This window comes from Ctenopharyngodon idella, chromosome 7 (assembly GCF_019924925.1).
Source record: "Ctenopharyngodon idella isolate HZGC_01 chromosome 7, HZGC01, whole genome shotgun sequence".
NCBI classification, from domain to species: Eukaryota; Metazoa; Chordata; class Actinopteri; order Cypriniformes; family Xenocyprididae; genus Ctenopharyngodon; species Ctenopharyngodon idella.
Window position 1 is genome coordinate 2,104,206 of NC_067226.1, and position 19,663 is coordinate 2,123,868.

The following is a 19,663-nucleotide window of genomic DNA, read 5'->3' on the forward strand; positions in this document are numbered from 1 at the left end:
GATGCCAAAGTGCACCACCATAAAGAAAACAAGATATACAAGTTCTATAAAGCCTCAAAGCACATTTTTTAACTTCAGTACTTTGATGTTGTAGCAACACATTTATAAAATTATAAATATTTGCACTGGATTAGTGGTGAATTACTGGTTCATGGGAGTATTTTGTGTGTGTTCTTAGCGGTGTGTTCCATGCCCTGTTTGAATGGAGGAAGGTGTATCCGACCCAACAGGTGTCATTGCAGCCAAGGATGGGGAGGATATGATTGCTCTAGGTAGGCCAAACATAAATAATATATATAACATATTCATATTAACACATGCATGTGCATACATGCACATTGCATAAAAAAATTGGACATTTGATGACCTATAGTATATAAACCTCAACACATTGTAATGTAATATAGCCAATTTATTTCCAGTAACTGTACAAGGAACACCGAAACACTCAGCTGGGAGATTCCCGTTGATTGTGAAAGACAAGTAAAGAAACGAGTAGGGAAATACAGATAACAACCGACTTTCTCTGAGCTCTTCTTTGTGTGTCTGTATGTGAACTAGGTGTGTCAGAGGCATCTAGCATATCTCTTACAATAAACATACATTTCCCAGGGCACTGCAGTTGGTTTCAATCCAATCACTGAGTTGGCAGAGGGATAGGAAATGCTGCTATTTCTTTTGCGATTCATTCTTTTAAGTAATTTGCTCCTTTCTGATCTTTATTGCACTGATTCAGTGCCAATGTCAAGATTTTATTGAGCAAATACAGCCTCTCACTAGAGTACTATTGATCCGTTTCCAGCCAGTTGACTTGATACCCGCATCCCTCAGCTAATTAGATGCTGCAGTCGTCATTGCTGGTTAGAGTGATTCCCAATTAGATTTATGTGAAAGGTCCATCTGCCTGATATGTAAAAGCAGAATGCATCAATGCCTCAAGCAAATATTATTTACCCATGCTTGAGGAAGGCATCATAAATGTTAGAGATTATGGTGATAATATTTAGATCAAAAAATGGGTTTTAACATTCTTCATCTGGTCTTTGATTATTGTTGTTTTTCAGAAAAAGAAAATCTGGATACTTTCATTTTTAATGTGCCACGCTACAAGAGTTCAAGTATTGAACGTGTTGGAACAAGATGGCCTAATGTCAGAAACTGGTACACAACACATTTTCTCTTTCCCTCCGAAAGTCCTAAGTGGTTTTGTAAATTAAAGCTGTATTTTTTCATGTAGAAAATGAAACAGTATTAAATATATGCTGCTGCTATATACATGAACTTGTATGATGTGTAAAAATGTTGATGTGATTGTCCAATGTACATGTATATAAACTATTCTTTTCATGTTTTTATTAAAACAGAAAACACAACTATATGAAAACCAACTGTAATTCTCATTCCTGCAGTTAATGATGAAGAATTCTCAATTAAACTTTCAGTTTGTTTTACTTGCCTGTCTTGATTGACTAAATAAACATTTGACTTGGATAATTTGATACACCCAGCACAACACAAGAACATTGTAAAAGTCAACTTTTCATTTTTTTTTTTTATTTCATACAAAGCCAACATAAAATACATTAGAGACATTGTAGAAGGCCAAAATAATTCACAAAAAAAAAAAGTCTTTGAGGAAAGTATTACCACAGATTCTGTATATAAAATAAAATGAAATATAAATGTAGCTGTCATAGAATTAGAGGATGAGAATGGTGTTTCTGTACTTGATCAAGATCTGAAATCAAGATCAGTAAACCTGTTCTGTGTATTTAGATACAAATACACCTATTCTGTATATTTAGCTACTAACATTTGGTTTGTGTGTTTTTGTGAATGCTTGCTTGTTTTTCTTCATTTATGCATATTGATCTTCTCTTCCAGCTTAGATTGGTTTGATCCAGAAAATTCATCAATCTGCAAAACAATTGTTGAATCTCAGTTAGTGGGAACAAAAAGGTTAAACTGTCAAAATCAGCTTATAAAAACAGTTCCTCATAAGAGAACTGAAAGAAAACTGAAATAGGAAGATGTTTTACCTTCTTTCCATTCTTGTAGAAATGGAATGTTGGCATACATTTAATATCACAGAAAGTGGCCACATCCTAGAATAGAGAAAGAGGGAGTGGAGGTCAGGTCTGAATAGGTTTTTCAGTCTGCCGTTTGATGATAAACATCGTCTTTTCATTTTGCTTTGCTAGTCTGACCACTTTTGTAAAAGATCTTTAGGGCTGAAATTACCTCCATGACACGATGGCTGTCAAAATTTAAACTCCTTTAAATGCTTCGGAAAATGCTTTGTTTCATATTCAAATCATCTTAATTGATATTTTCCACCAATCGTAAATTCAGTCACAAAAAGGTCCACAGGACTGTGGGATGTGTGGATTGTTATCAGAATCTTCAAACGCTCTGCTTGCATTTGCCATCTGTACCTTGCGATTTAAATGTCAGTCAAAAAGCATGACATTTTAACAAATCGCAAACATGTATAAAGAATTCAGCTCTCAAACACACACACACACATCCTGTAATCTGCTTTGCTACACAGCATTGTAATAATAGCTAGTGTTTGTAACCATAACAACATGGGCAACCATCAGAATTGTCCCATTCTGGCAGCGTCTCAATCTACCTCTGATAAAACTGAATGACAGCCAATATCCTTTCTCAGCGCTATCCTCTGAATCAAATAACGCACTATCAGCAAGCCGATCTGGAGAACAGCAACCAGCTGACGGGTGTGCTGGGTTCTTCTAATGTGTTTGGGTCCTTTACAAAATGTTAGGCTGTATGTGAGTATCCAAATACATTATACTACACCAGACATCCTTGTCTACTCGAGGGAGATAGCAAGGCCAGTATTCAAATGAAAGTAACACAGTAAAACCCAGATGGTGAATCTATGTAAAAGGGTGTTTTGCTCATTTCCCTCAATTGTCTGTAGACTTTTGAGCGTATTCATCAGAGAAAAAAGAGAGCAGGTGACTAACCTGTGCATCATCCACATCAACCTTTAGAAACACCACATTTTTGTTCTCTTCTTTTTCAGACAGCCCCTGTGGAGGAAAAAAGAGGCGGTAGTAAAAAGCAAACCACAAAGCTCTTAATCAAAGCACTTCCTTTGAGCTTTAAAATGTTGTTCCTTCCGTTTCATCTGTGAAATTTGCATGAGCTTTCTTTCATTTCGTAAACCAGGTACAAATTCATGTGTATTGAATGAATTAAAGTAAAAGTAAACGACTGGTTAATGTTTTTATGTAGTTCACTCATGTGGCTAAGTTTGGTTTTTATTTCTTGTGGTTGGTTCTCAAGTACACCAAAATCTCAAAATAAGCTATGTATTGTCTTCAAAAAACGAATCGGCACTTTTAAGGCACTTTTTGTCTTTTATCCCTTTATCAGGACTGCTTCTCATTTGCATTCTCTGAATGATTCATGCTTTAATTCTTAAGGAAGGTTGCCCAGACAACACAGCGCAACAACAGAGCCACTCCCGGTGTTTCCGGAGGCCTCTATAGAATAAACATTAGAATCGTGACAGCTCCAGATGTCACTCTGAAACTCAGATGTGGTGACATATTCAGCAGCGAATGAATGCTTGCTTACTTTAAAGAATGGAGCGATGTTCTGGCAGGGCCCACACCATGTGGCTGTGAAGTCCACCACCACTAACTTGTCCCCAGCGTTTTTCAGAGCATTGTCGAAGGCAGCCTGCAACAGGGAGAGAGGAAGTAAAAGTTAATTTCATTTCCAAACTAACATGACACATTCCTTCCTGTTGAGGTTCAGTGGAATGGACGATGAGTCATAATGTTGTGGATAAAGCAGGGTGATTGATATTTTTCACATATTTACAAAATAACCATAATTAGGCTTATTAGAAAACAGGAAGCATGCTCAGAAAGGGGTGAAACTGCTTTTGGTTTCTATTTGCGACACTGAGAAAACCAGCTCATAACCTTTTCAGTGAAATTACACTTAAAGGACATATTGCAGGTTAGCGCTTCAGTAAGTCAATGTATAGAAAAATAATGTAGGAACTAGATTTTCTTTTAAATATACCTATAAATACGCTACTTAGGCTTCTGGAGTCGATTTTGTGAAAAATTTTTACTTCCTCATCTGAAAAATGTCAAACCGGAAGTGACGTAACAGGAGGGAGTGCGGTCAATTTAAAAAAAATAAATAAAAAATCTTGTTAGTAAACCTGTGGACTCGATGTCCTGACAGCAACTTCCACAAACACAATTTACCATGACGATGATAAATTGAAATACAAAAACTACCGAAAACACTGATTCACGACCGCTCCAACTGAATACCAACCTACTACTCCAAAGGACTCCCTCTCGTGACGTAAAATGACGCGACGTTGAAAAAAAGCGTTTTTTAAAGAAATGGTCACTTTATCTTCTAAATTTGTGCCTTCATGTCCTGCAAATCATTTTTAAATCCTGCAGTACCTTTACATATGGTATTTTTCGTACAAATGTTATATATTCATCTCGAAAAAAATAAAAAAATAACCTGCAATATGCCCTTTAAGCAAAACAAGCAATTACCACTTTATGGTAAAATTAATATTTAATTTTTAATTTAACATTTTGATGATGCAAAAAGATAATTTCATGTGCATTACATATATTTAAATTTATTCATGACTTTGTAAGCTGCATCATAGAGCAATTTAAAGAAAATCATGTTTGCACTGCATCCAGATTAATGTTTGAGCTTCTGATTTCGCATGTCACACTCGGAGTAAGAAGCTTGTGTGAGTAGCCTACTACCGATGTCGGATTCGTGAACGAATCTTTGGATTTTTCAAACCGGTCTAGATGATTCGTTCACGAATCTGTCCGAAACGATCCGAGTGAAGCATGGCTGAAATAAACTAAAGAAATTATAGAAAACAGACGCCCCTATTAATAAAATCTAATCGAACATTTTAGAGCATGTAGGCTATGTGCCACGTTCAAGTCCTCCTGGGAAGTTCGTATTTACGAATTGGGAAGTCGTGTTGTCACTTTCGTCGGAACAAGATGGCGGTGTACCTTCTCTTAATTAACTACACAAACGTACAGCAAGGTTTTTTAACTTCAAGAAAATGAAGTGTGCAAAATAGGTGTGTTTTGCTTTTTTATGTTTTTAATTAATTGCAATCATATTTTGTGCATGCAATTAGCTTGTTTTGCTGTAGGAATAAAAAAGCCTGACAATGTCACTGCTACCTATATAAGTATTGTGGTATTTCGACACGTTTCTTACTGACACGCCCCCAACTCGTACAAATCCTGGCTCAAAGAAAATCCCGAGCTTCCCACTGGTATTTTTGCGAATTTGTGGTGGCGTTGTGCGTTCGAATCATAGAGGTTCGAACTCGCAAATGCGATCTTTCCGAAGCATCGAAATATAAGAGACTGGTACACCACAGATGTAATTACGTGATGACATAAAGAACTGCTGAATCGGTCTTTGAAATGAACTCTTCGAAAGAACCGATTTGCTGAAATGAGTCAGATCGCCCATGACAACTGTCCAAGTGTTTACACACGCCAGCACTTTCTCACTGACAAACACTTATCAAATAATAAGTTTTATGTCTTGTTTAAAAAGTAACTGAAAACAAATGCACTTTTCATTCCCTTACTTTCCATTATTGCGCTCTGCTTTGTGGTTCTGTAGAAAACAAAAGATGTTCTTGTGTGTAACGTTACCACCCACATCAGTTTAGCAAGCACAGTTTCGCAAAAAAAAAAAAAAAAACATGCGCTCGTCTGGTTTTTATAGCTAAATACTTTAAAACTTAAAATAAGTTAATGATAACTTATTCGAATTTTTTGTTTATAGACAGATGAAGTCAAACATTACCTATAAAGAATTACAGCCAAAGTTAAGGAAGCAGCTAAAGTACTAGTATTATATTCCTACCTTATCCTCAATTATGATAACCATTTTGTTGTCTGTCTTCTAATGGACTACTGTGTAAGTCTTCTGAAAGCTCCTGCTTCATTGACAGCCAGAGTGGCAGCACGCGTCATTAGCGCCACATATAAACACTGTCACGGAACCCCACCTTCAATGAAGACAACGATCCAATCATGGAACTCTGAAGTCCTTATATCCCCGCCTACCGCTACACACTACAAGTATATATAATCAGTTAAAAATAGTTCAGAAAATGCGATATTTGTGTAGGTTTCGCAGTTTGTGACATCAGTTTGTTTACATCACCTTTGTAACGAATAAATCTATTTATTTATCTTGAAAAAAACAATCACTGTTCCCGGTTTTGTTATGAGCAAGTCAGAATGACTTGACAGATTCCCGGTTTACTGTACGTGCTGTGACGTCACCGAGAGTAGTGGTGGACTGCTAAACTGTACAAAACCTGAACATTCAATAGCTTACCTTTCACAAACTATCCTATTACAGAAGAAATCATCATATGAAGACAGCTGGCATGTTCTCAAAACGAAAACTATTTAATCTTCATAAGCAAATGGGCAAGATAATAAAAACAGGTCATGAGATTCGTCATGGGAGTAGGCTATTAGTAATAAGTTCTTTGGAATGTTTTTTTTTTTTTTTTTGTCACACCTCCTACATTTAATTTAACATAACCACTGTGACTTCTGCTTCTGTGGACTATTCATTACTAAATAAGCTGAGCCTTGAGACAACATGTGCATTATCTTGAAAGCACACATCTGTAATGAGTAACCGTATTTAATTTAGATCCAGTCGTTAAGATATTCCTTGAATTCATGTCCTGTTGATGTTTAACCATATGTCCTCTAGCGGCTGTAAATGTAATCTGCTTTTTATTATTTTTTACTCAATGTTAAAAGTACTTTACTTTTCTGTGGAAATATAGCATTTAATGTACGTTATTTTGCGCCAGAACCATCAGTCCAATGCAGGACACTTTTGGATCTAATAATGAGCAAACCTGTTTTATGTGGTTTTGTGCACTGAGACACCAATATCATTAAATGTTTCAGAAACAAGTCAACATGCAGTTCCGGGTTGAGCCTCAACAACTTAAACATGTCAATCTTGTCTGGTTACACAGTTTAATCATAACTAACTGAACCATAACCAAACTATCTGTATGTAGGAGCCATGACCTAGCAGTTGACATGTTTTGAATCTTGTGCCATTTCCCCCAGTAATAATGAACATTATTAATCAGACAGGGTATTTGTAAGAATATATGCCATTATAACCATAAATTCTGAGGCTTTACATGGCTTTATTTGTAAACATATTGCAGACAGTTAATATAATGACACTTGTTGTAACATAGTTTCTACTACAAAAAGCACTTAGTAGACAAGTAATGGGTTTAATTTGGTTCCCTGGACCATTTAGACACAGAACACTGTATTTTATGTGTATATAGGCTAATTATTCATTTTTTTGTTTTAAAAAAAATACATCATGTGCATTTCTTCAGACTTTAACAATAGCCTTCCCAAGTCCATCGCCCTTCAGCATCTTCATGAAGGCAGTCGGCATGTTTTCAAAGCCAACAGTGACCACTTCTTTCGTCTTCAGCTTGCCCTGCAGGGAAACAGTTGAATGTGTCTACATACCAATTCACTTTCTCATTCACAGGCTGGTACTGACTGTTATGTGCTGCATAATGGCAATTATTCAATGAACTTCTGGTCATGAGCTATAAGTGTAATGATCAAATACTTCATTCTATTTCATTGTTTTAAAGCAGGAAGCTTAATTCCTAAAGCAGTTTACCTCTTTCATCCATTTAAGCATTCTCTTGACAGATTCTTCATCTTTGTGTCTCCATCTTCTCACCATAAAGCCTTCTACCATCAGTTGTCGTGTTATTATTTCACGGTGAGGATAAGGACCTATGAGAAAGAAATTCATATTCTAATGTTGCACTGTATAGCTTGCATTTTTCATATTCTCTACTGTCCTCTGGTGGTTGTAATGTGAAACCATTTAAAAGCATTGTTTTCTTTTTCTCTAAATTGTTTATTCTAATATTAAAATGTGACATTGCACACTACAGTCAAAATACATAGGCTACATAATCAGAATACATGCAAAGAACTGAACTGCCGTAGATTCATAAATGTGTCAGGGCTGTTAAAGTATGAAATGTAAGGAGTCCTTAAAGTAACACCATGGAACATTTGCTCACGGTTCCCCCATGTGGTTGATAAGCGCAATTGTTTGTTGCCAGCGTAGTAAATACTGTCGCTGTAAAAGCTTCCCCTTGGGCAGTGCAAAACACGTGAATTTGTTGACTAAGCTGACAGAACAGGAAACCTCTTTTGGAAACCATCTCCACCGACCAGGTAAAGTAGCCTGTGTTACACTATATTCTACAAATATCATTACATAGTTTTATTTATTGTTACTTCAGAACTGAAAAGTACAATGACAAAAAGAATGGTAGTATGTTAGCCTAGTTTTTTTTTTTTTGCTCGCATAGTTCGTATGTAGCATTGTTTGCAAAGGGTGTAATTTGTATAACAGAATAAAATGTTGTCCACATGGTTTTGAGACTTGCATATTAGATCGTTTCATCTTATAGTTAGCTGTGGCTAACTCCACCCAAGCTACGAGTAAAATATGTGACATATGCCATAAAGCAGGTCGCACTCTTCTGCTGGCAAGGGGATGGGCGGGGTTGTATGTACCGACCCGAACCATAGACCCCAACACGAAACTTGCAGAGTGTGGTTGTAGCCGCTAGGAGACTGCTCAGGTAGCAGCTGCAGTAGAATTCGTCCGGTTAAGAGTTGTTTTACCACTGAAATAATTTTAGAGACATTATTTTAACCCTCTGGGGTCTGAGGATTTTCGGGGCCCTGGAGAAGTTTTGACATACCCTGACATTTGTGCTTTTTTCAGTTGTTCATAAACATATTAATGGAAAAAGTGTCATTACACTGTATTCAGCACAAACTAGACTACCATAATATGTGAGGAACATGTATGTACATGTTTGTGTTTTTGAAGGAATAACGTTTATGCGTGGTTATTGAAAAAACAAAAAACTTAAGTCACTGAAATAAAGCCAAAAAAAATATATTAAATCTGTGTTCACAAGACTTCTGGGTATTGGAGGTTGTGGACTAGAGTTTTTGCTTCAAAATGATGTAAAAATTATCCTGCATACTCGTTCATATAAAACAATATATTGATTTAGTTTTTGTAAGACACTTTTTGTCAAGAAACACAGTATGCGTGGAGGCGTGAATCATCATGAACAATGAGGTAATTCACACCTGAGAAGACAAAAGAATTGCATAAAGAACCTCTAATGAGCTGCATAATAATGAGGCCTTTCAGTCAGGTAGGCTGTGAAAAAACCCTCTGTGATCATTTCTCAAGCTCATCATGGTGTATATCAAACATACAGAAAAAACAGCAATACTGTGAAATATTATTACAATTTAAAATAATGGTATTCTATTATATACTTTAAAATATAATGTATTTCTGTGATGCAAAGCGTCTGAACATTCATGTTACCTCTATGGCATTTCATGTAGTCTTTTAGTTTAAAAGCATGCACATTTGGGGAAATATTGATGGATTCTCATATGTTTATGTCAATTTTCTATACAGAGGAGTAATATTTATTCAATATTTATTGTCATCACTGTGAGCGCTGGATACTGTGTTTTCAATTCATACTTGCAGCCGGAGGGCGCTCTGTACACCTTTAGTCCACAATTTACTCTAAAGAAGAACAGGATATTCAGGAACTAACGGCATGTCTTCCAGAGATCGCTAACCATGGCTTTAAGGTCGAAAAACTACATAGTGTTGCTTTAAAGGCACACGGTGATGTAAAAAAATGAGATGGTTGGAAAATGATTTTTTTTAATGCTTTTGCGTTTTCTCGCAAAACATTTGTGTTTTCCCTCAAGCAAGTTTTTCAGGTAAACGAAAAGCTTTTAAATATATTTTTTCCTCTGGTCTCTCTTTTTTTTTTTTTTTTTGGCATCTCCATGTCCCTTTAGTTGCTCGTAAAAAAAAAAATAAATAAACATTAAAAAAATTAAGACATACACATCTGAGGTGCTGTGTCATTGTATGTGGCTATTGCACCACAGACAGCGATACGACCACATGGCTTCATGTTTTTCAGTGCTGCTGTAAAGAAGGGCCCTCCCACCTGGAGAACATTACACACACACACACACACATTTCCTTCATTTGAAATGTGACCAATTGTGATATTTTATCTGAGAGCTTATAAATATTTTATCTGAGAGCTTATAAAAATCATAAGAATATTTGTAGCAGATTGAAAAAAATACACATATAATGATAATTACATTCTCAAAGTAGCAGTCGTATCCTTCAGGTGAAGCTTTCTTCAGTGCTTCCTCCAGTGAGGGGACAGTCTTGTAGTTGAAGGCCTGGTCAAAGCCCAGCTCCTTCAGGTATGCCACCTTGTCATCACCTCCTGCTGATCCCACCACCTTGCAGCCTTTAAGTTTGGCAATTTGACCGGCTACAGAGCCCACCGCCCCTGCGGCTGCATTCACCAGTAAGGTTTCTCCTGATTTGATGGCACAGACCTCCTCCAAACCGTAGAGTGCAGTCAGCCTGTGGCGCACAGTTATTTATTATCATTCATATCATGCAGATTTGACCCACCATTGCACCTACAGCACCTGCTGCTGCACTCACCAGAACCGTCTCGCCAGGCTGTATCTTACACACCTCTTCCAGGCCATACAGAGCTGTTAAACTAGAAGACAAAAGGGATGGGATTTAGACAAATAACTGGTATTTTAATTAAAAGAACAAAAGAACTGCCTAATGATTTTGAATGAAGTGTTGGTTTTGTGTTGGTGTGCTTACTGCTATTGAGAATCAAAGAATTATAAAAGACAGCATGATCATGAAACCCTGTTTTCTTTCAGTCTATGTGTCACTGCCTTCATTTAAGTTGTGATTACATTACCCAGGCATCCCTAAGGAACCAAGGGCCAGGGACATTGGGACGTCACTGGGCCATTCAGATACTATCCGGGTCAAGATGGGCCCTGGCTGGACCCTTCGCTTTGGTTACAGTGTGTGTCCTCCACCCACAATCAGCAACCACGTAACATCCCTCAGGAAATGCTGGGTCCTTGCTCTTCAGTACCCTGCCAATCAAACAAGAGTTAAGATATTTATTTGATGATATGAATTGTTGTTTTTGTTCATGAACAGACCTGTTTCCTCACTTGAACGCTTTACGGTTTAACTTACTAATGCAATATAGACTAAAGGCTCAAATTTTCTATGTAAACTATGAGTTTCTTTGTTGCTCAAGATGTTTTTCCCACTCATCTAAGTGGAGGTGTCTTCATCAGTTGATGCAACTTAAACCACATTGATGAGTGGCTGAACAGCTTGAGCAACAGATCCAGATGCCTAGACATTTTCTGAAGAATATTACAATATATTATTCAACATTTTACAATTAATAAGCTTTCTTTCCCTTTTCACCAATTAACATGCTTTATTTTCTGTAAACATTCTGTATAGCTGGAATAAATCTATTGTATATCACTAATAAAAAAGTGTAAATAAAATGTAACAATGCTTTATAATATTTGTTTCCTTACTTTGCCAGCTGAGTTCCATACTGTACATCCTCCTCTTTTAGCCACATTTTACTCAGAGATATACAGAAACAACAGGAGAAAAAATATGTGCTATTCTAGACACACATAGTATAGCAATACAGATATGTTTTAATAAGAAAGACTATAGAGCACATTTACCTCATATATGGATCAACACTGAAATAAATCGCCTCAACAAGCACGTCTGAAGCAAAAGCGATCATGAAAAATCAGTGAGGCATAGCACAGGTAGCAAAAAGACAAATATATGAATTGTCTGTACCTCCATCTTGAAGCTCTGGCAGAACTTCTTCTCTCAGTTCAAAGTTACTTTCCTTAGGAAAGCCCTCAAAGTGTTTTTTGAAGATCCACATCTTTGCTTTAGCCATGATTGTATATCAAAAGCTGCACAGGCAGTTTTCAAACTGGAAGCTGTTCTGAGAGAGAACAGCACCTGCTTTTATTGGAGTGATGACAATGAGCACTCTTACATAAAACGTCTTTATTGACATAAATAAATTGACATGACGTTGCAAATTCTTGTAACCTTTATGCTGTTATTAATGGGTGAGGTACTGTATGTCTCACCTGACTCCAAGTACACCAAATATCGTCTGCCATGGGCTTTCAATATTTAAGTAGTTTTATCTGCATTAAATATTAATAATGCAATTTTTTGGCCTTAACATTGTAAACAATATTCCAGGAGATAAGGTATCACCCCAGAACTGCACATTTTGGATGTAATCAGGTGTTTTAGATATAGGAAAGATGACCTCAACGTGTAGGGCTGACGGGCCTCAATTCCAGGGGGCCTAATGCAGATTTATTCTCAAATTTATTGTAGTAAATTTCATTCAACAGACATTCAAACAGTATGAATATTACCGGGTGTGTGGTAAACTTCAATATTGTTAGGTTTGTGGAAGAAAACTGGTTTCATTTTCTGATTTGTTATCAGAAATATCAGAATACATTTTTTGAATGCACAGTCAGCATGACTTTGAAATTACCTCATAACCATGACACCGCATATACCAAGAGGAGTTGTCCAAGAAGCCTGAATCAAATCAATGTTGTTATTCCATATTTACCATTAAAATGAAGTCTGTCATTCTAAAATGTATTTAAAAATGCATTCTTAATCAACATACATGCAACACAAAAGCTACTAAAATTTTGTCATGGATGAAATACATGAATCTTCCCTTTCCCAGGAGACGCTCTCGACTCTCCTTCATGAACATTTACCATGAACTACGATTGATTTCATAAAGAGCCACAAGATGTCAGTGTTCACTAAGGTATTAAAGGAGACATACATTTGTGTTGTGTCATTGTACGTCACCGCCCAACCCTCAGTGCAGGTAGTAAAAATACGTAATTATTTTTAACTTCAATTTTTAAAGCTCATGTAAATCCTCTGCGTTTATATCAAAATAACTTTCTTAGAGAACTTGTCTTTTTAGAAACTTCTAAAAAGTTTGTAGCATCAGTCTCTTATTCTCATATTGTTGTTGGAAACTTAAGACTCTTAAAAACAGTTAAAGGGAAGCCTAATCAGATTCTAAAGATAATGGTTAGTTGAAAATATTACTTTTATTGCAAAGAAACCATATAACCTTGCTTATCGAATTGCATAAAAGTCATAAAAAAAAATCAAAAAAAATCTTACTCACTCAGTACCTTAATGATTTATATGCTGTTCATGACTCGGCATATTTGGTTTTTCTTTTTATGACAGCATTTAGAAATGCTGAATAATTCTGAGCCACAGTCATTTAAGAGTTAATAGACATATATTTTAATTTTGGCATAAAAATCTTTTATATGCTTATATTAGGAAAAAAAAAAAACCATTTTATTTCTGCTTTGTGCATATTTGTCCTAGCGGAGGAGGAAAATGTGACACTCATTTACAAAAATCAACTTTACTTGTAAACCAAATTAAAGGACACAACATTATTAATGCAAAATCTATGCCAAAAATAACGTTGTAATATGAGTAAACCACTGAAACACTTGACATCAGACTTTAATGACAGCCTTCCCAATGTTTTCCCCCTGGAGCATCCCCATAAAAGCAGCGGGCATGTTTTCAAACCCAACAGTGACATGTTCCTTACACTTCAGTTTTCCCTGTAAACCACCAAATCAAGAGAAACTGCATCATTATCCATGTATGAATATTCAGATAAAAGGTAGTATTAGACATATTTAGATTTTATAGTATTAACCAAACATTCTGATTTACCTCTTGCATCCAGGTCAACATTCGCTTTAGAGACTCCTCATTTTTATGTTCCCACCTGCTCACCAAGAAACCTTCCATTTTCAGCTGCTTAAAAATCATGTGCATGTGTGGATAAGGACCTAAAAAAAGACATACACATTATCACAGCTGTAAATGAACAAGAGTCTGTCTACCCAATTCTTCATGTCTAATTTTATGCTTCAATAATGGTGACTATACATGTTTTGCATGATTCACACTGAGATATTGACTCTATAGTGTAAAGGTCATTCAAAGCACCCTCTCCTGAACGGTGTTCGAAATCGGTGTTCGAATACCCTCATTCACTATTCCCTACATTACTCCACTAATATAGTCCACTTGAAGGAGTGAACAAAAACAAGTGAATTCAGACACAGAGTGCACTGGAAGGGGTGCCGCTTTTGCATAGTTTCTGCTTGCTGTTTAATAATCATTTGAAACTTAGCAACCTGGCAGCTCCAGTAATAATGAAAAGAATTATCTTGAACTCAAACATAAAACTAGCATGTATACGCCTTAAACAATTTAATAATTAATTAAAAAGGAATTTATACCTGTATGATATTACGCTGTACCCACATTGGACCAGGGATTTGGAAAATGGATGGATAATTAACCTGATTAACTAGGGCCATCTTCTGGAGAGACGCAGGAATTCATTCGGCACAACCCTCACAGTGCATTATGGTTATTCTCTGGGCGTTGAGTTTACATCAGTTGTGCATTTGTTATTGCAATGCATTATGGGATTGAATGAGTGCACTCTATAACGTCCACTATGGTTTCAGACACCACTACAAATGGCTGTCCTCTCAAATAGAGCCCTAGTTTACCCAAAAATAAAAATTTGCTGTTAATTTACTCACCTTCAGGCCAAGATGAAGGTGACCTTTTTGCTTCAGTAGAACAGTAAAGAAGATTTTTAGCTGAAACCGTGGTCCTCAGTGATTCATATAAATGGAAGTCAATGAGTGCCATCACTTTGAGGTTCAGTGACGATACATTGTGGTCTTAAGAAGCAAAACGATCGGTCTATGCAATAAACTGAACATTAATGTTACATTATAACATTATACACAGCCTTGGCAAACGGTCCTGACCGCGTTCATGACAGTCACGTTGTCTAGAGTTACATCGAAATCATCAGCCATTGTGATGACCGGTACTTTTAAACAGCTTTTGACGTTCGTACTGCTGGTGAACACGCGCCCTCCCTCTCTGTAGTACACAAACAGCACAAGCTCATGTGTGAGGTCACTCCCGTGCATACATTATTATGCGACAGGAAGCTCGTGCTCCAGACTGTCGTGAACACGTTCAGGACCGTCTGCCAAGGCTGTGAATTAGAGGTAAAAATGTTGGAAATAATGTTCAGTTTCTTGCATAGATCGATCGTTTAGCTTCTTAAGACTTCAATGTATCGTCAGGAGCCGCGGGTATTAATTTTGTTTTGTCTGCAAATGTTTATTTTGAATCTCAAAGTGACGGCACCCATTGATGTCCATTATATGAATCACGAGGACCATGGTTTCAGCTAAAAATTGTCTTTACTGTTCTACTGAAGCAAAAAAGTCACCTACATTTTGGATGGCCTGAGGGCAAGTAAATTAACAGCAAATTTTCATTTTTGGGTGAACTATCCCTTTAAGTCAATAGGGGGCGATTTCGGACAGGTTAACAGCACCATGAGAATCAAACACATTAACCCCAGGTTTCAAAGACAAGGCTTAAGCTAGTCCTAGACTAAAATGCATGTTTGAGCTGTTTTAACTGAAAGAAACTTGTACGGACATATCTTAAAATATGTCACTGCCATTACAACACCAGTAGTGTTGTTTCTAGTGTACATTTATAAAAGCTACTTAAATATCCTAATTGAACTAAGACCTAATCTTGGCTTAGGCTAAGCCCTGTCTGTGAAACCGGGCCAAAGAGACAGAAACCTGTTTGTGGGGTGGTATCATTGTAGAGTGATATTCCTCCACAAACAGCAATACGCCCAAAAGCCTTCATCTGCGGAATAGCAACACTCGAAAAAGGGCCACCCACCTAGAAACCAAACCAAATCAATGAATAAACAAGATTACAAAGTTGTCTTTTTAAAATGAAAAAGGTCCACCAAAAGGTTTTTTTATTTGAGTGTTAGTATCAGAAAATGTGTTAACCTGCTAGTATCAGTCAGTTCTTACATTCTCAAAGTAGCAGTCGTATCCTTCAGGTGAAGCTTTCTTCAGTGCTTCCTCCAGTGAGGAGACAGTCTTATAGTTAAAGGCCTGGTCAAAGCCCAGCTCCTTCAGGTATGCCACCTTGTTATCACTTCCTGCGGAACCCACAACCTTGCAGCCTTTAAGTTTGGCAATTTGACCGGCTACAGAGCCCACCGCCCCTGCGGCTGCATTCACCAGTAAGGTTTCTCCTGATTTGATGGCACAGACCTCCTCCAAACCGTAGAGTGCAGTCAGCCTGTGGCGCACAGTTATTTATTATCATTCGTGTATCATTTTATCATATACAATTTGATTTCTATGTGGTGCCTCAAATAAAAGAAGATCAAGTACAATTTGTAAATAAGTTGAAACAGGATTGCATCAGAATTAAGGTCCATTCAGACCAGTAATGATAACTATAACGATAACTATATTAGCAACCACAAAAGCACACAATAACATTCTGGTTTTTATAAGCGTGCGCTGCGGTAAAGTCTGCTGCTTTAAATGCTTGAGCATTTTGACATTGGATAAGTTCTGATTGGCTGTCAATGTTTCTATCCTTCATCAACTAAAAAAAAAAAAAATTGCAAAAAATCTTAAAGTGATTCTTAAAATATTGTTCCTCTATGTCGTTATCATTATAGTTGTGGTGTGGACTTCCCTATTCTTATAGAATGAGAACAATTATTAAAACTTTTTATTACGTGGCACTGTGGAACACTTGATTCTGACTGGTCAATCGCGCCATCCAGCAGTATGTTATCCCCTGATAACAACCGGTAAAATCTGATAACACAGGTTCATCCGGGTAACTGAACACTGAAGCCAGCACTTTAGGCTTGCTAGGAATGGGTTTTTCTCGTAGAAGTTTTGCATTTGGTGAGCTAATAAAATAGTTACGGACAGCTTGGCTTATTAACTGCCATTTTCTTTAGCACGCTATTCAGCGCAAACTCTGCCTTGCGGTCAATTTCACTGGTTAAGATTAGGATGTAGGGTAGGGTTAGGGGTTAGAATTTGTTGTAGCATAGCATTGTAGGAAATCAGCACTGTGATTGACATAACCAATAAAATCTTTAGAATCGGCTGTGGGGTGGAGTTTGCGCATGCAATTCAAACATGCGTGTCATGTGCCGGTCTGTCTATGGGAGGAAGCCATGCCCTATTTTGGAGCTCCCAGCCCATTTTGGAGTTCCCACCCCTATTTGGAGATTTCCAGGCTGCACCTATACCCTTCTCACAGTTAAATGTCTGTCTAGTTTAAACTTGCCTCTTGCTAGCAACTTCTTTCTCTGCAGAAGCTTCGTGTTTAAAGAGCTAATAAAATATTTAGACTCAGATCAATATTTCATGTATAATTATTTACTTATGTGGCAAGTAGCCGTGTAATAAGCAGGATAATGTACATCCAGCCAGTTGCTATCGCAGAAAAAAGCCTTTTATTGAGAATAAACCACTTCGCTTCACGTCCTGATCACCCTGTCTGGGTTTATTCTGCAATAACAGGGATGGACATTATCCCTTATATATAGTTATAGTTATTATCACCCTTGGTTTGAACAGGATTTTATAGTTAATTTTTTTTCTGGTTGAAAATCTGACATCCTGCATTGTCGAATGCCTCCTGTTTAAGTTATGCTTTCTTTTTGTTAACAGTCAGAAATAAACACAATCCATTTGCTATCGACCAAAAACACTTCTGAGAACATGTTTAAAAGTGATCCAAAACAAATCACACTAACCAAATTATGTTGGCAACAAATGTTTGTTGCGTAATGTGCTCAAATGAAACATCAGATAATGACTAGTATATCACAGTGGATTAAACCTTTGACCTACCTTTACAAGACCATTTGGAAAACAAACAATTGTGAGTTTGAAAGAAGCAGTGGGTTTTACCCTGGCATGCCAATGGCTCCGATGGCATGGGAGAGGGGGACATCTTGAGGCCAGTCATCCAAGATTTTGGTGAGATCACTCCCATCTGACACAGTATGTGTTCTCCAACCACATTGACCAACCACATGGCAGCCCACAGGAAATGAAAGATTATTACTTTTAATCACCCTATAGTCAAAATTGAAGAAAGAAGAGACATTGATTGGCAAATTAAATGATCAGGTTAAGTAAGTAAAGATTCTTTTTTATTTGAAAGTGGTTTATAAACCACCAACTCTGTGATAATCTTTTTTTCCCTATTGTGACATATAACCAAGTGAAAAAACTGGATGAACAAGAAAAAAGAAAAAAGAAAAAGTAGGGTGGGACTTGATTTTATCTATCAGGAGCTGACTGGATCTTAGTGGTTTGCTATTGCTGCAGTCTAATGTGAGAGATAGGTTGTCCTGATGTCATTGGAAGACAGAGGGGAAGTTACTTTGATTAAAGATTACAAGGGCACATGAATTAAAAAAAAAATAATGATGTGCACAGATAAATCATTTAAAATGAACATCGCAATATTTCATAAAAAATAAGAATTGTCCATTTTGATTCTGTGACTTTAAAAAGGAGAGGCATTGTCCCGTTTGAAAGAAACACTGTATAAACATAAACTGGTTTTAACTGGTCTCTTGAAGGATGCACAGTTTAAACTTTAAACAGTCACTACTTTTTAACATCTTGACATCTTGATCCAACTATTTAACTAACTAACAGTCAGTGATGGTAAATGCATTTCTTTTCAAATGATAACCATACGGTTGGGAAGTTTCCATTTCACACTGACTTAATAATCATGGTTTATTTTGTAATCTTGAATTCTTGATGAAAGATATTTTTCACTTTCTCTTACTTGGCAACTTGAGTTCCGATCATCACGTCTCCTTCTTGCATTCGAACACGACTGTATGGTCTAGAAGAAATTAAAAAGATAAAATTGCATATTTAAAGGAAAATGAAAATGAATGCCATTTTTACACAAATCAAAAAAGGAGGATCAGTATGACTTTACTGCATGTCATCAGGCTCTTAAATGCAAATATTAGTGCACTTATTACACTTTCTTACTCACCTCATGTAAGGGTCCACACTAAGGAACAGTGCCTCCAAAAGAACCTCTGAAGAACAAGAATGGTATTCAGTAGAACAAATATGGAAAATATAATATGAATTTTAAAGAGCACAAACCTCCATCTCTGGGCTCAGAGAGCTGCTCTAGTTTAAGCTCAAAGTCGGAGTCTTTGGGAAAGCCCTCAAAGTGCTGCTTCAGAACCCAGCTTTTGGCTTGAGCCATGGCTCTTTGTTGGGTACTGTAAAAGTAAACGAAAATAACTTTACATACATAAGTTAACACATGCAAACTAAAAAGAAAGTATTGTAACGTTAATTTGCAAAACAACAGATTGTGTTCCACGAAACGCAGTTGATTTGCTCACACATCACATTAGCTATAAAGAAAAGTCTCTCCTACATACCCTTTAATGCTATGTACACGAAACTTTCTATACTTCTATTGCACTCGCTGGTGTTGCGCACATAGTAGAGATCTTGTTTAAGGCCATCCCACAGCCCACACACTGCTACATTCTTGGCTGAATCTCGATCAGGTGACATTTTGTATTTATCTG

General features: G+C 36.9%; 4 protein-coding genes and 1 long non-coding RNA gene across 8 annotated transcripts in view; 2 read left to right on the plus strand and 3 right to left on the minus strand.

The window, feature by feature from the left end:
- Positions 1–1,451, plus strand: part of svep1 (sushi, von Willebrand factor type A, EGF and pentraxin domain containing 1) — an 83,554-nt gene extending 82,103 nt beyond the window's left edge. For all 4 annotated transcript variants that reach the window (XM_051900670.1, XM_051900672.1, XM_051900671.1 and 1 more), the window contains 2 exons: positions 179–272; positions 1,065–1,451. In XM_051900670.1, the coding sequence (XP_051756630.1) occupies positions 179–272; positions 1,065–1,095 (125 nt within the window). In that variant the 3' untranslated portion in view covers positions 1,096–1,451. The remainder of the gene's footprint in view (positions 1–178; positions 273–1,064) is intronic.
- An 81-nt stretch (positions 1,452–1,532) lies between these two features.
- Positions 1,533–6,154, minus strand: txn (thioredoxin). The gene is made up of 5 exons (XM_051900689.1): positions 5,932–6,154; positions 3,610–3,714; positions 2,994–3,059; positions 2,040–2,105; positions 1,533–1,917 (listed from the first exon to the last, which is right to left on the minus strand). Exons 1-5 carry the CDS (start codon positions 5,953–5,955, stop codon positions 1,855–1,857), a joined length of 324 nt encoding a protein of 107 aa, XP_051756649.1. The 5' UTR covers positions 5,956–6,154; the 3' UTR covers positions 1,533–1,854.
- Positions 6,155–7,235: 1,081 nt separating this feature from the next.
- On the minus strand, positions 7,236–11,109 carry LOC127516248 (prostaglandin reductase 1-like). The gene is made up of 6 exons (XM_051900687.1): positions 10,961–11,109; positions 10,684–10,744; positions 10,326–10,599; positions 10,057–10,162; positions 7,759–7,877; positions 7,236–7,566 (listed from the first exon to the last, which is right to left on the minus strand). The coding sequence occupies exons 2-6, from the start codon at positions 10,728–10,730 to the stop codon at positions 7,456–7,458; spliced, it is 657 nt and encodes a 218-aa protein (XP_051756647.1). The 5' UTR covers positions 10,731–10,744; positions 10,961–11,109; the 3' UTR covers positions 7,236–7,455.
- LOC127516251 (uncharacterized) lies at positions 7,859–11,594 on the plus strand. Its single transcript, XR_007930956.1, has 2 exons — positions 7,859–8,330; positions 10,965–11,594. It is a non-coding gene; the product is annotated as an uncharacterized LOC127516251 (long non-coding RNA).
- A 1,795-nt stretch (positions 11,595–13,389) lies between these two features.
- ptgr1.1 (prostaglandin reductase 1, tandem duplicate 1) lies at positions 13,390–19,640 on the minus strand. The gene is made up of 9 exons (XM_051900685.1): positions 19,511–19,640; positions 19,224–19,345; positions 19,108–19,153; positions 18,889–18,948; positions 17,994–18,161; positions 16,074–16,347; positions 15,828–15,933; positions 13,864–13,982; positions 13,390–13,748 (listed from the first exon to the last, which is right to left on the minus strand). Exons 2-9 carry the CDS (start codon positions 19,327–19,329, stop codon positions 13,638–13,640), a joined length of 990 nt encoding a protein of 329 aa, XP_051756645.1. The 5' UTR covers positions 19,330–19,345; positions 19,511–19,640; the 3' UTR covers positions 13,390–13,637.
- Positions 19,641–19,663: the final 23 nt, after the last annotated feature.

Excerpts from the sequence above, each read along its gene's own strand:
- LOC127516248 (XM_051900687.1), bottom strand. The coding sequence starts at position 10,730 with ATGGCCTGGAAGAGGTGTGTAAGATACAGCCTGGCGAGACGGTTCTG. Across the intron at positions 10,600-10,683 it reads AGCCTGGCGAGACGGTTCTG|GCTGACTGCACTCTACGGTT; the intron begins GTGAGTGCAGCA and ends TGTGCGCCACAG. Across the intron at positions 7,878-10,056 it reads TGACACAGCACCTCAGATGT|GTCCTTATCCTCACCGTGAA; the intron begins GTATGTCTTAAT and ends TCTTTCTCATAG.
- txn (XM_051900689.1), bottom strand. The coding sequence starts at position 5,955 with ATGGTTATCATAATTGAGGATAAG. Across the intron at positions 3,715-5,931 it reads TTATCATAATTGAGGATAAG|GCTGCCTTCGACAATGCTCT; the intron begins GTAGGAATATAA and ends TCCCTGTTGCAG. Across the intron at positions 1,918-2,039 it reads TCTACAAGAATGGAAAGAAG|ATTGATGAATTTTCTGGATC; the intron begins GTAAAACATCTT and ends ATTGTTTTGCAG.
- ptgr1.1 (XM_051900685.1), bottom strand. The coding sequence starts at position 19,329 with ATGGCTCAAGCCAAAAGCTGGGTTCTGAAGCAGCACTTTGAGGGCTTT. Across the intron at positions 18,162-18,888 it reads ATCGGAACTCAAGTTGCCAA|GGTGATTAAAAGTAATAATC; the intron begins GTAAGAGAAAGT and ends TTTTGACTATAG. Across the intron at positions 16,348-17,993 it reads GGAGCCATTGGCATGCCAGG|GCTGACTGCACTCTACGGTT; the intron begins GTAAAACCCACT and ends TGTGCGCCACAG.